The 14144-nt window shown below is 40.0% G+C and overlaps 1 protein-coding gene across 41 annotated transcripts in view; it reads left to right on the forward strand.

Annotated features, from left to right (window-relative positions):
• The first annotated feature begins 1909 nt into the window (after nt 1-1909).
• The window catches only part of BPTF (bromodomain PHD finger transcription factor), a 126244-nt gene continuing 114009 nt past the window's right edge, over nt 1910-14144 (forward strand). For 12 of the 41 annotated variants that reach the window (XM_039859384.1, XM_039859390.1, XM_039859373.1 and 9 more), the window contains exon 1: nt 1912-2721. In XM_039859384.1, the coding sequence (XP_039715318.1) occupies nt 2124-2721 (598 nt within the window). In that variant the 5' untranslated portion in view covers nt 1912-2123. Of the gene's footprint in view, nt 2722-14144 lie in introns of all 41 variants that reach the window. The other 29 variants (XM_039859389.1, XM_039859395.1, XM_039859398.1 and 26 more) reach the window with 6 other exon arrangements.

Genomic DNA, 14144 nt, shown 5'->3' on the forward strand with positions numbered 1-14144 from the left:
GGACACAAACATTCAGTCCATCTGACCAAGGGACTAACTTTAGTTGAAGAAGTAAAAAAATTGGCTATCCTGTCAGATTTGCTAGCCATATTGTGGACCCCAATAACCAGAGTATCTGGCTTTACAGTAGAATGGTCTATGGAACACACAGCTCCTGAGCCAACTGGAAGACAACAGCTTGAGAGCTTGGATTCTATTTGTACTGGAACCAGCAATTCTGGAGATGTTCATATCCTTCTCATGTGCTTCTTTTCTGTTTAGATGAGCCAGAGTCAGTTTCTGTTGCTTGCAATTAAAAACTCCAAAAATACCTTGCTGTGCCGCCTATTGTAATTATTTTGGTAAACGGGCTTCCTCCACTATTAGCTGGTGAACTCTGAAGGCTGTCACTGTTTCTTTCTAGTATTGTCCATATACTAGAAAGTCTAGTATTGTCCACATAGTGCAGGATACAGGTTGCAAACTCGTAGACTCTGGGCTATGTCTGAATTGCATTTACTTTGATCAATCTGCAATACTTTTAAAAAATTGACTTAGTGGCCAACATTTAAAACCCATGAGATTTCATATGTAATGCATATTTCAATCTTCTCTTGAAAAATTTGAAGATCTGGCCATTTTAGGCCCACATTCCCACAACTCCCCACTTTAAACAAAACACAGGTGCTTCCATTTGACAAAGTCCTCACCTTGCCCACTCTATTTACTTTCATTACTTACCTGGTCGTTGAAGGCAGCATATGTTTGTCACCCTTGGTGCTCAACCAAGTTATATTGAATACATTAATTTGGCAATTAATGCTTGTGTTTTCATTTTCATTTCACACGTGCGTTCTATCCTTCTAACTAGATTGTAATAAGCCCCTTAGTGGGCAGAATCATGTTAACTATATTTCTTTAAATCACTCTTTGGTGGTCACATATTTCAATAAATATTAACATGTTTACAAAACCTTTCTCTAATCTCTAGAATTGTCCTTGACCACCCTCCGAGTTGAGTTGAGTCCCCCTAGTTTGGTTTGGGGATGCATAAAATACCACCTTGATTTGTTCCCTGCCTAAGCCGAGACCTGATGACTTGGCAGGTAAAGAAAATTATTTCCATAACACAGACATACATCCTGAAGTAGGTTTTAGGTGGGAAGTACCCTTTCTACTGCAAACGAGATATTGGAAAGTTTTTGCTAAGGTGGTCAAGTTTCTAGCTGGGATACTGGGAAAGGTGGAAGGGAACTGGAATGGAGTTGCGTTCCGGAGTTCATTCGAGGTTTTTCGGGTGGAGATTCTAGTCCAAAGTCTCAGAGTGACTTTGGCAGTCCAGGGCGTGGATCCTGGCACAGCCCTCAAGCAGTTGTCATTGGGATCAATTTCAGGACTCTCTAGAACCAAGCCTTCGGAGTTTCATAGTTCTGGGGGCTCGTCTCTCCGCCCCCCAGTCAATGTCCTTCCGCCACTGGAGCTGCCCTATTCCCCCTGGGTCGCTCGAGTCTCCTCCCCAACACACCCCCCGCGGTACCCTCTGGCTCTTTCAGCATCACTTCCCCCAAGGGCCCGGGAGGGGGATACAATTGGGGGCTTCCTTGCCCTCCTCCAGGTAAGGGGAGACGCGGGAGGGAGGCCCTGCTGAATTCGGGCTCCAGAGGGGACTCCGCGGAGGCCGTCGTTTCCCGAGGCCTTTGGCGCGGGACAGCTCGCGAGCGGGAGCGCCCCTCTGGTCCGCGCCGCCGGCGTTCTGTGGTCCAGCCGCGCGGCGCGGAGGGGACCCGGGCTCCCCGCCCCCGACCCGGCGCTCCCGCGCTCCCCCTAGCGGCCGCCGCGCGGCCTCGCTCCGTCCCAGGCTCGTCGGCGGCGCAGCTCACGTGACCGCGCTCCGGGCCTGCGGCCGCTGTCGGTTCCCCCAGTCACCGAGCGAGAGGGAAGAAACAAGATGGCGGCTGAAGGCAATCCGGAGCGGGGCCCCAGCAATTCGGCTTGAGCCTTCTCCCTCCACCCGCTTCCGCCGGCCGGGCCCCTCCCGCCCGGCCCCGCGGGCCTCCCCACCCGGCCCCGGCGCCCCCCGCCGCCGCCCCTCCGCCCGCCCCTCCCCCCGCCGCCTTCCCTTCTCCCCCCGCCTCGGCTCCGACATGAGGGGCCGGCGGGGCAGGCCGCCCAAGCAGCCCGCGGCTCCCGCTGCGGAGCGCTGCGCCCCGGCCCCGCCACCACCGCCGCCGCCGCCGCCCACGTCCGGACCGATCGGGGGGCTCCGCTCGCGGCACCGCGGCAGCAGCCGGGGCAGGTGGGCCGCCGCCCAGGCTGAGGTGGCGCCCAAGACGCGGCTGAGCTCGCCCAGGGGGGGCGGCAGTCGGAGGAAGCCGCCGCCGTCGGCCGCCGCCAGCACCAGCGCCCCGGGCCGGGGGGGGCGAGGAGGCGGGGGCGGCAGGACGGGGGGCGGGGGCGGCGGCGGCCACCTGGCCCGGACCACCGCGGCCCGCAGGGCCGTCAGCAAGGTGGTGTACGATGACCACGAGAGCGAGGAGGACGAGGAGGAGGAGGACATGGTCTCCGAGGAGGAGGAGGAGGACGGCGACGCCGACGAGACCCAGGACTCCGAGGACGAGGAGGAGGACGAGATGGAGGACGACGACTCCGAGTACCCGGAGGACATGGACGACGACGACGACGACGCCAGCTACTGCACCGAGAGCAGCTTCAGGAGCCACAGCACCTACAGCAGCACGCCAGGTACCGCCGGCCGCGCTCCCCCCCTCCCGCTCCCTCTCGGCGGCCCCCCTCCCCTCCCCCCAGACGGAGGGGACACGCGACGGCACATCAAGTGGCAAAAAGCTAGATTTGCCGGAGGATAGAGGCGCATTGTTCAAAATGGAGATTGCATTGTTGCATTTGCAGGCCCAGACTCAGCCTCGCTGTCTTTCCCCCCCAACCCCGTTTTCCTCTTCAAAATCTGTGCCAGTGCAGGTGTCTCTGTCGGGCAGGATGGAAACTTGGCACACGCGTATCCATTGCATTCATTTGTCTCCCCTTGTTTTGGTTGGTCTTTTTTTTTCCCCTTGTTGGAATGAAAGAAGCCTGTTGTTTTATGAACCTCTTTGCATTTCTAACGTGGCTTCTTTTAGGTTTATTATATGTCTGTTCTTTTAAAAGGATTTGAGGGTTGAGGCAGGTTGTGGCGCGCACGCACACGCGCACACACACACACACACACACACACACACACACACAACGTGCTTCTCTTCGCACCACCAGTCGTGTGGTTTTAAAATTGTGTCGAGGAAATGGATCAGTTTAGGTTAGTAGGGAATCCTTATCTGGTCCTGTGTGTTTGTTTTTATTGAGTGCTAATGGGCTCGTGCAACAGTTGCTGGTAAATGGCTGATTAAAAAGCAAAGCAGAAAACCAAGCAAAACTTGAAGAAACGTTATTTCGATTCCAAATTATTTTAGTAAAATCCAAAATAAAACTAAGAAACTGCAGGAACGTGTATCTTAATTTGATCCCTTTGGTTTGCCTGAGAAATGCAGTTTCGAGTCACCTGTTGCAGGAGACGTACAGCTGATCATGCAGACACAATTGCTGAAGACAAACTTTTGGACCAACTTCTAAGTCACACTAAGCAAAAGTGTAGGGGGGTTTATTAGAAAATGACTTTTTAAAAAAATTCCAATTTCGAAGTATAAAAGTCGTCCCTGGATCTGTAATGATTTCTCCATGGTGACTTCGGTTTTTTCACAGAAAGTTTCTCTAGGATGATGTTTGAGATGCATTTTTTTTTTTAAACCACACACAATTGCTGCTTTGTATTAAATATGTAGTTGCATCTTACTGAATTGTGATAAAACATAACTTGTCGCCATAACCTACAAGGTTTTTTCCTTTTATGATTTTGTTAATCTGGATTAACTAAATTAGAATTTCGTTTTAAGAGCATTTACAAAATAAAGTTTATGAGGAAATAGGATCTTTAGGTGTGTCACTTTTTTTTCTTTTTTAAAGAGACGAGGATAGTAGAAGTGGTTAAATTTAAATGTTTCTGTTTTTTTATAAATGCCTAAATACTTGAGGAGGATGAGTATTAAGCCATTTGTATTCCCATATAGAGTGTTGTAACAGCAAATGAAAAGGTAATTTCTTTTGCTAGAGAGTAAGAATATCTGCTTGTCTTTGTGGGGTGGTTGGGCTAGCAGGAGAATGAAGTGTCAAGTATTTATGTCTTGTATGTGGAAAGGACGCTGCCACTTTTCATTTCTTGCCAACTTAATTTTATTACATCTTTTATAGTAATAGTTTTTACTTTAAGAAATCACATGTAGTTCTCTCTACCACTAGTCTGGAATTGAAAGACCCGTGAAGACTGAATTACACTATTCCAGGAAGTTTTTTCAGGTTAGACAAGATCTAAGGTGGTTCAGCTAATGTTAACTTCTCTGCGAAGGCCTAGCAGATAATATTTAGGATAGCTATGTATACGCTGAATTAAATTACAATTAGTGGTTGGGTTTTCTTTTTTAAAACAATACTTGTATATTTATGTATGTAGCTGACATTTGTTTTTTCTAAATGACACAGTCTACCTTGTGTATACTTGTCCTATCTTTATGTGAAATAAAAGATTATATGTCCTTATATTAATCTTATATCTCCTGAGTTTCCTAGACAGTGTCTTGCATGTAGCAGGTGCTCATCAAAGATTGGTTGGATAACAGTGGGTGCCATAACTCCTAAATATTTTGGATCTGGGAAACTAAAAATTGATTTAATTAGGTTTTGATAGACAATTTGACCAGTGAATGTTTTTAGTGGCAGAGTTAGTGTGTTTCTTGCAGTTCAAAATAGCAAACTGCTATTGTTTGCCAGGCATTTTCATTTTTTAGGTTTTGATAGACAATTTGACCAGTGAATGTTTTTAGTGGCAGAGTTAGTGTGTTTCTTGCAGTTCAAAATAGCAAACGGCTATTGTTTGCCAGGCATTTTCATTTTTTTATTGGATGTTTTGTTAGCTTGTTGGATGTTTTACTTTTTTGAAACATTATTTCTTAAGGTTATGGTAAAACACATGATACATTTTGTGTTCTAAACTTATAGAACATGTCCACTTGTCTAGAATGAGTAACAGTGCATCACAGTGAGTTGTTGAGGCTAAGTACTAGTTTCATTAGTTTTTTTGTCTGTACTTCTAGGCAGTACAGACCTGGAAGAAGGATAGCAGGTAATGTGTATGTGTGTATATACTTTGGAAGAAAAAACATTCTCGGGCTGGCTTAAGCTATCCCAAGAGCACATAAAGAAATATGTTTGATGGATTTGAATCCTGCTATACTGTCAAGGCTAAAAGAGGAATATATTTTATTGGTAATTTAGATTAATTTTTGTAGACTAGAATGTTGGCTTACATACTAATGTATTAAATTCCTAGTACAAGAAATAACTCATTCATCTTTTCATGTGTTGAGTACTTTGTAGGTAATATAACTTGACGATGCATTGGTTGATGTTACTAGCTCAATTTTCTAAAATCAGATTTAAAAAGGTTTAGTCACTAGAGATTAAATGTTTTTCTTTTCTGGAGAAAAAATTTAAATGGGTGTGTAAGCTACTCACATGTTACTGTAGGGATGACAACTTACAACAAAATTGAAATCATCTAGTTTTGTTTAAGCAAGACGTATTTGACTTAATAAAGCTTTTATTTATTTTTATTGTTAAAATTTAAAGTTATTTCAGCCTAAAGTTATTTCAGGTTTTATGACATACTTTGTCAGTGCTTTGAGAAGGATTGTATAAATTTGTATTTTGAATAGGCATTTGATAAAGTTCAGACAGCACCTCGAAATCAAGCATTTGCTAATTTAAAAAATTAAAGCATAATTGAACTAGAATAGTTTTTGCATTTAATTCGTGTGGGACTTCTGAGAATACTTAGATGGAATTTTGAAATTTAGAACCTCTGGTGTCTTCGGAAAGCAAAAGGCCTGGTGTTGTCCTGGGAGGGTTAGTGATTTATGTTCTCTGAAGGTTATGATTGTGGAGATCAGTGTAGACACCATGAATGAATTGTAGATTTATCTGAAGCAGGATTTGTTACTGGTTTGGCACATTTATTCTCATCTGTGTGAACCAGATATCTTTTTAGTATATTTGTAATTCCTGATTGCTACAAATGAGGTCCAAAGGGCAGTGGATATTTAAAGGAGTGCGATGTGACATCATACTCTTTTGGGGGAGTTGGTGTGGGCAGATGCTTCCTGGATGGGCATGTGGACAGTGAGGATGGACAGGCATTGGGAGGGAGCAGCATGAATTAAGGCACTGATTTTAAAGTGTGGGCCGTCTTAAGTAACCAAGTTTAGTAAGAGCCTGAGTATTTGAATAGGAAAAAATTGTAAAGCTCCATTGTTGGGCATTACCTAGATAACCAGGCTGTATGTAGCATTTGTACTTTTCTTCCCTCATCTAGGGAAGGGGTTGGGCTAGATAGCGGTCCTCAGTCATTTTTCACTCCTGGAACACCCAAGGGGTATGTTGTTTTCTCATCAGCACCATTCAGCTGCTTAAACCACAGTGCAGCTAGCTCTTTCCCCCCAGATTGAGAGAATTGCTGGAGGAGATGGTTTCTAGTCTGTTTCAAATCTATTTCATTTGTGTGTTTGGGAGATCAATCAGGAGATCTGGAAACAAGTTAGGATATGACTTCAGTGGGACATTAGGAAGTGTAGCATAATTTCTTCCTGCAGGATGGATAGGAAGAGGACGAGATAGCTGGTGGGGAACTGGATGGGTTTTGTAGCCCTGGATAGGTCAATTTAGGAGGCACTCCAGAATTCTGCAGGCTTGGACAGCATCAGGAATATAGACAGAGAATGCATCAAATATTCCTCTGTAAGAATGATAGTGCTTTCAGTAGCAATAGGAATTCACGATTATAAGGGAAATTAAGGAGATCTGGTTTCAGATATCAGTACCCGAAGAAATTAAACATGAGAATTAAAAGAAAATGAGGGCCCCAAGGAGTTATTAAAAAGTTGGGCAACATGATCTGTAAGCAGTAAAGAGGTACATCTGAGGTATGCAATAATAAACAGTCTTGTGTACAGTTCATGCTCATCTCTTCTGGTGTAGATTTGGAAATGGAGCTGTGTATTGAAACTGTGTGCAGCAGGACTGGGGATGTTAAAACCAGGAGCTCTCGTCTCTTCTGGTAGATCCTCTTTTCCTCACTCCTCGAGACCCTGTGTCTTCCCTGTGACTATAGATCCTTGGAGCGGGGATGCAGGGGGTAAGGTGTTGGTGGGGGACCTATAATCTGGATGACACAGACTGACACAGATAGGAACACATCCTAGCAGATGCTGTCTTTGCATTGAATAGATTCCTCTCTCTGCTCCTTAGCCAGGCTCCAACCTCACTTCCCAGGAGACATCTTCCCAGAGTACTGCCGCTCACCTTGGTCTCTCTTTGCTTTGCATGCCTGCTTACAGCAGTGATCGCCTCAGCTTCATAATTGAACACTAATTTAGCATTGACTCTTATTATTCTGATTTTTTAAATGCTTTTGGTTCTTTAAAATGATAAGCCTCTGAAGGCAGAATATTTCTTTAAAAAAACCAACTTATACTTGGAAAATATATTTTAAAAGATTGGAAGTAAGATCATATAGAAAGAAGTGAATTAAAAAAAGAAGTGAATATAATTATTATGTTTTGTATTGTCTACTGGTCTATATCAAATTTTATATGTTTTGTAGATATTAAGTTATATTACTCAAATATTTTTTGATTGTTGAATGATTTTTTAAAATAGTAACAGTAATTAAGATTTATTGGACTTCTAAATTGTTGAATAATTTTTAAGCAATATTTAATAAAAATTTTATTTTAAAAATCACAGCTTTGTTGAGATATGATAGACATATCATAAAATTCACATTTTTTAAAGTGTATAATTAAGTAGTTTTTAGTATATTCACAGAGTTGCGCAACTATGACCACTGCCTAATTCCAGAACATTTTTATCAGTCCCCAAAAGAAACCCTTACCAAAGCAGTCACTCCCTGTTCCCTCCCTCCCCTTCCATCCCCTGGCAACCACTACTTTCATTCTCTGTGGATTTGTCTCTTCAGAACATTTTATATAAACAAAATCATATAATATGTGGCTTCTTTCACTTAGCATAATGTTTTCAGGATTCATGCATATAATAGCACGTACCAGTACTATATTTGAATACTGTTTCATTATACGGATATGCCACATTTTGCGTATCCATTTCACCAGTTCATGGACGTTTGTATTGTGTCCACTTTTTGGGTATTATAAATACTGCTGTGAACATTTGTGTGTAGGTTTTTGTACAATATGTTTCTTTTCTTTATTTTTTATTTTTTTAAATTTATTTTTATTATGGTGATATTGGTTAACGGATTCCAGTTTCAGATGAACAGTTTAACAGTAAGGTGCATATATATAGTACGCATGCACACACACACACACACACACACACACACACACACACATATTGCATTGTGTGTTCACTGCCAATAGTTAGATTTCTTTCTGTCACCACATATTTGACTCCTTTTACCCCATCTACCTCCGCCTGTATAATATGTTTGTGTTCTGTTGGGTATATCCTAGGAATGGAATCACTGGATCATTACAAATACAATTTTAGAATCATCTTAACCAGACTTATTTTGTTTGCTATGATAGTTTTTTAAAAAAAGTTCTTGGGATGAAAGAGCTGGGTTATAAGTCTTCCAAAATATCTATGATCTTTGGATTGCCTTAGGTCAGCTTGGAGAAGGATTTGTCAGGGAAAGACCAGTGTCAGTGGAGTCATACCAGCTTCAGTGTGGACACTGTCAGTGTGAGGACTTGTGGCAGGTATTGGAGGCATCCACATATGTAAGCCACAATAGTGTAGGCTATCTTAATGTATGAGAATCTGAGGAGTCTGGATAAATCTTCTGTGAATGTCAAGGATTTAGAGAGGTAGCAGGTAGCGTAGAGATTTAAAGAGTGAAGAATATGATACCAGACTTCATGGGTTTGAATCTGGGCTCTGTGATGATGGGCAGTTTGCTCAACTCTTTGTGCCTCACTTTTCCTCATTCGTAAAATGGAGATACCCTAGTACTTAATTCAAGGTGTTGTGAGCGTTAAATCAATTAATGCATATGAAATGCCTAGAACAGTGCCTGGCACATGGGAAAGATTTGATAAATATTAGTTACAATCATGTGTTGATTTGTTTCTGAACTGAAGATAGAGATTTTGTGAAGATACATCACACTTCCAGTGTGATGAAGTAACATTTTATTCTGTTGAAAGCTGTCAAGTGACTCGCAGGTGTAAAAATATTTTGAGGACCATTTTAAGTAAAAATGTATATTAAATCAGTTTTATTTGAGAAATATTAAGTATTTAATTTATCCATTAAAGACTAGTTCATCTACTAACATCTGACTCATTCCAGCTCTAATAAATAATACACTTTCTGAAATTATTTACAATGGTTAAAGTCGAGGAAGCACTCTTGATCTTCTAGTTCTTCGATAGTTCTCCCTCATGCCATCTTTCTTTGCCTGTTCCTTTAACACCAGGTTTCCAGGTTTTCAAACCAGCCCTTGGCCCTCTCACTGTCTTCCTCCTTCCCCTGAGAATCTCATCTGCTCTTAAGTTGTTTTTAAAAATTGCCATGAAAAAATCATAAAAATAGTACAGATTTACTCTTTTGGGAAAATACACAGATGAAAATGAAAATCATCTGTAATCCTTCCAACTAAAGATAACTACTGTAAATGTTTTAATATATATTTTTAAATTTATTTTTTAGGCGAGGCAACCCTTGGTTGACCTCACAGATTGCAAGGACCTTGTTAGCTTACAATCCCTTATTATTATGTTTTAAAAATTTTTTACGCCTGTAGCACCTGGTCTTCCTAGGTGGTCTCCCATCCAAGTACTAACCAGGTCTGAAGGCCTCAAGTTGATATCAGTAGCCTGCTTCTGAGATCAAACAACATTGGTACATTTCTTAACTGCTTCTTAGCTTCCAAGATCAGACGGAATCAGGCTTGTTCAGGGTAGACTAAATGTTTTAATATATTTTCTAAATACCATTTTGTATACCTTGTTTTTATCTACATATTAAAGAAAGATAACTAAGATCATACTGATTGATTTTACTTGCTATACAGCAAATTTTTCCTGCATCATTGTGTCTTCTTTATCAAAGTGGAACGTGAACATTGATAAAATAGTATTAAAGGCTCATAGCGAACTAAGTGGTTCCCTGCTATACCTCTTCCCACCTGAGACCAGAGGCAGTGCTCTCAATTTTTGTAGCTGTTTTTCTTTTCTGGTAATTACCACACCATTTAAAAATAATATGCTTATGTTTGTTTTGTCAATTTTAGACATTTCTTTTTTGACTTTGTTATAGTAGATCGAGGATTTAGCCTTATTATCATTATCCTTATTTTTATGCTCTCATTACAGTTACAGCATGATTTTATTGATAAATCATCAGGGATTGATTACACTATTATGACTACTAAATATTCACAATCGAATCAAATTGTGTGCTATGAGAGTTACTTTTTTTAATAACTATTTTCCTGGAATTATTGCCTTATTTTTTCACTTGCTTAGTGTTCTATGTACTTAGGCCAGTACGTTATCACTTACTGTAAAATATCACTATTTTCTCAACTCTCAAGTGTAACAATTCCATTTTTTCCAAGTTGACTTCCTCCTGCAGCCCTCGGCATTTCTGCTCTCACCTGAACTGGTTGCTCTGTATGTCTGGTGAACCTTACACTGGAACTGCTTTTTTGCTGCTTCCTATGTTGATTTTGTTTCTTGGGTCCTACATCTTTCTTGGTTTACTTCCCTTTTTCAGTACAACCTCTAGTTGCTTCCTTAGGATGGGTGCATGAGAAATACCTTCCCTTTTTTTCCATTACATGTCTGAAAATGTCCTTGTCAGCCCTAATTCTTGATAGTATGGCTGGGTATAGGATCCTAAATAAAAAATCAGTTTCACTTGAAAGACTTGCTTTATCGTGTTCCAGCATTTAGTGTCGCTGTTGAGAAGTCTAGGACTATTTTAATTATTTTCATCATGTCTAACCTGTTTTTTTCCTTTCTAGAGCTTTTAGGCTCCAATCCTGGTCTCCAGTATTTTGAACTTTTACAGTGATATCATATCCCTTGATGTGGCTCTTTTTCATTCATTGCGTTAGATACTTAGTGGGCCCTTTTAAGCTCATGTTCTTTAGTTCTGGGAAATTGTCTTTCAATTATTTGCTAATTTTTCTTAAGATTTGCTCGTTTCTCTTCTCAAACTCTTAATTAAATATTGGATGGTCTAGACTTACTAAGTTTCTGATTTTTTAAATTCTTTTAATTGGTTTGTCTTTTTGGTTTGCTTTCTGGGAGATTTCTTTCTTTCCCACGCCTTCTATTAAATCAGTTTTTATTTCAGCTATTAGATATTTAATTTCCAAAACTTGTTTTTTTTTCCTTTTTTTGTAGGATCCTGGTCATTGATACAATATCTTATATTTCTTATTAATGATAACTTAAAAAAATGTTGATACAACTTACACATACAGTAAAATTCACCCTTTTTAGGTTTTGACTCAGTTTTGGAAATATGTATAGCCATGTAACCACCACCACTATGAAATAATAGTTCCATCAGCTCCTCCAAATTTCTTTATGCTCCTTTAGTCAGCCCCTTTCCCTCTCTCTCTCCTTAACCCTAGGGCACCACTGATCTACTTTCTGTCCCTATACTTTTGCTTTTCCATGAATATCGTATAAATGGAATTATACCATATGTAGCCTTTTGAGTCTGGCTTCTTTTATTTAGCATAATGCATTTGAGATTTATGCAAGAATTGCTTGTATCAGTTCATTCTTTTTTATTACCGAGTAGGTAGTCGATTATATGGATGTACCACAGTTGGTTTATCCATTCACCAGAACATTTGAGTTGTTTCCAGGTTTTAGAGATGACAAATAAAGCTGCTGTAAACATTCACTTACAGGTTTTTGTGTGAACATAAGCTTTATTTTCTCTTGGGTAAATCCTACGAGTGGAATCGCTGAGTTGTTTGCTAAGTGTATTTTAACTTTCTGAGAAACTGCCAAACTGTTTTCCAAAGTGGTTTTACCATTTTGCATTCCCAGTAGTAATGGGTGAGGGTTCAAGCCATTCTATTAGGTGTATAGTTTCATTATGGTTGTAATTGCATTTTCCTAATGATCAATGATGCTGAACTGTCTGTGAGGCAAATCTTTGGTGAAGTGGCTGTTGAAATATTTTCCCAGTTTTTAATTGGGTGGTTTTCTTCGTATTGAATTTGGAAAGTTCAGCTAACTAATAATTATTTATGATATATAATTTCCCAAAGCTCTTTTCTCTGTTCCATTTTCAGAGCATCCTCTTCTTGGATACAACATCTCATCTTTGAGGATTTATTACGGTTTTTTTTGTTTGTTTTTTTTTAAGTTTTCTTCATTTTCTATTGTTTCCTCAGATTCCATTCTGTTTTAGTTTTCTCTTTTTCATATTGGAGGCTTTTTTCAAATGCCTCGTGATCTTTAGCTGTTCGTATTTAGTAGTGAGGCATTGGATGGATAGAACCTTATGGATGGCTGTGGTTTGTCAACTGGTGGGTTTCGTGGAAAGTAATTAGGCAGTGAGACAACCTTTATTTTATTTTGGTGGAACCCCTAAATATCAGTATTGGTTTTTTTGTGTATTTTTGGTTGTTTTCTCTTTCACTCTTTATTTTTCTCCTGTGAGTCTGGTTTCTTAAGGGAAGATTTCTTAACTTTCTTGTCTGGGACTGGGAGCAGGGGAACATGATGGGATATGTATGCCCAGTGTCCTAGGAAGCTGGATGAAGGAAGGTGACTAAGACTCATACTTTACAGTATGCACACTTCACTAAAATTTCATGTTAGGAATGCTGAGCCTCCTTTTATTATTTTTTAAAAATTGAGATGGAATTGATAATATAACATTAATTTCAGGTGTACAACATGATTCAGTATTTGCATACATAAGCCTAGTTAACATCTGTCACCATACATAGTTACAAAAACTTTTTTTTTCATGTGATAAGAACTTTTAAGATTTACTTTCTTATTTATGAGCTTGGTTTTCTTTCGTTTTAGATTTCACATGTAAGTGAGATCATACGGTATTTGCCTTTCTCTGTCTTATTTAATTTAGCGTAATGCCCTCAAGGTCCATCCATGTTGTCACAAATGGCAAGATTTCCTTTTTTATGGTTGAATAATATTCGTGTATGTGTGTGTGTGTGTTTGCACCTATCACATCTTTATCCATTCATCCATTGATGGACGTTTAGGCTGTTTCCATGTCTTGGTTATTGTAAATAATGCTGCAATGAGCATGAGAGTGTAGATCTCTCTTCGAGATAGTGATTTTTTTTCTGGTTATGGATGCATACCCAGAAGTGAAATTGCTGGATCATATGGTAGTTCTATTTTTAATTTTTTGAGGCACCTCCATACTGTTTTCCATAGTTGGCTGCACCAATTTACATTTCCACCAACAGGCCACAAGTGTTCCTTTTTATTCACATTCTTGCCAATACTTGTTATTTTTTAACTTTTTGATAATAGCCATTCTAACAGGTGTTAAGTAATACCTCATTGTGGTTCTTTTTGTTCTTGTGGTTTTACCTTTTGTATTTCTTTGCTATCAGTTTTCCAAGTGTTGAGAGCAAAAGGCTATTTATTAACTCATGTTACATATTTGCCATGTAAACAAAAGTCTCATTAAGTACTTCTTTACAATGTGACCAAAACATTTAAAAAATAATTTATCTAATACTTATAAAATGTACAGGGTACTGTTAAAAGATGCAGAAATGGATAAATGGTCCCTGCTCTAAGGGTCTTTATTTTTTAGAAGTGGGAATAATAACATAGTGCATAAATAACTATAACGTAGGGCAGGCAATAGTAAGTGCTATAAGGAAGACAGAATTAAATTAGGGAGAGAAGTCACATTCTTTTGGGAGATCAGAAGCTGTGTAAAGAACAGTGTTGAATTTTAGATGTGCCTTAAGAATTGGGTAGGATTTCTTTGGAAGTTGAACAGGAAGA

The sequence above is a fragment of the Pteropus medius genome, unplaced genomic scaffold (assembly GCF_902729225.1).
Source record: "Pteropus medius unplaced genomic scaffold, Ma_sr-lr_union100, whole genome shotgun sequence".
Classification (NCBI taxonomy): domain Eukaryota; kingdom Metazoa; phylum Chordata; class Mammalia; order Chiroptera; family Pteropodidae; genus Pteropus; species Pteropus medius.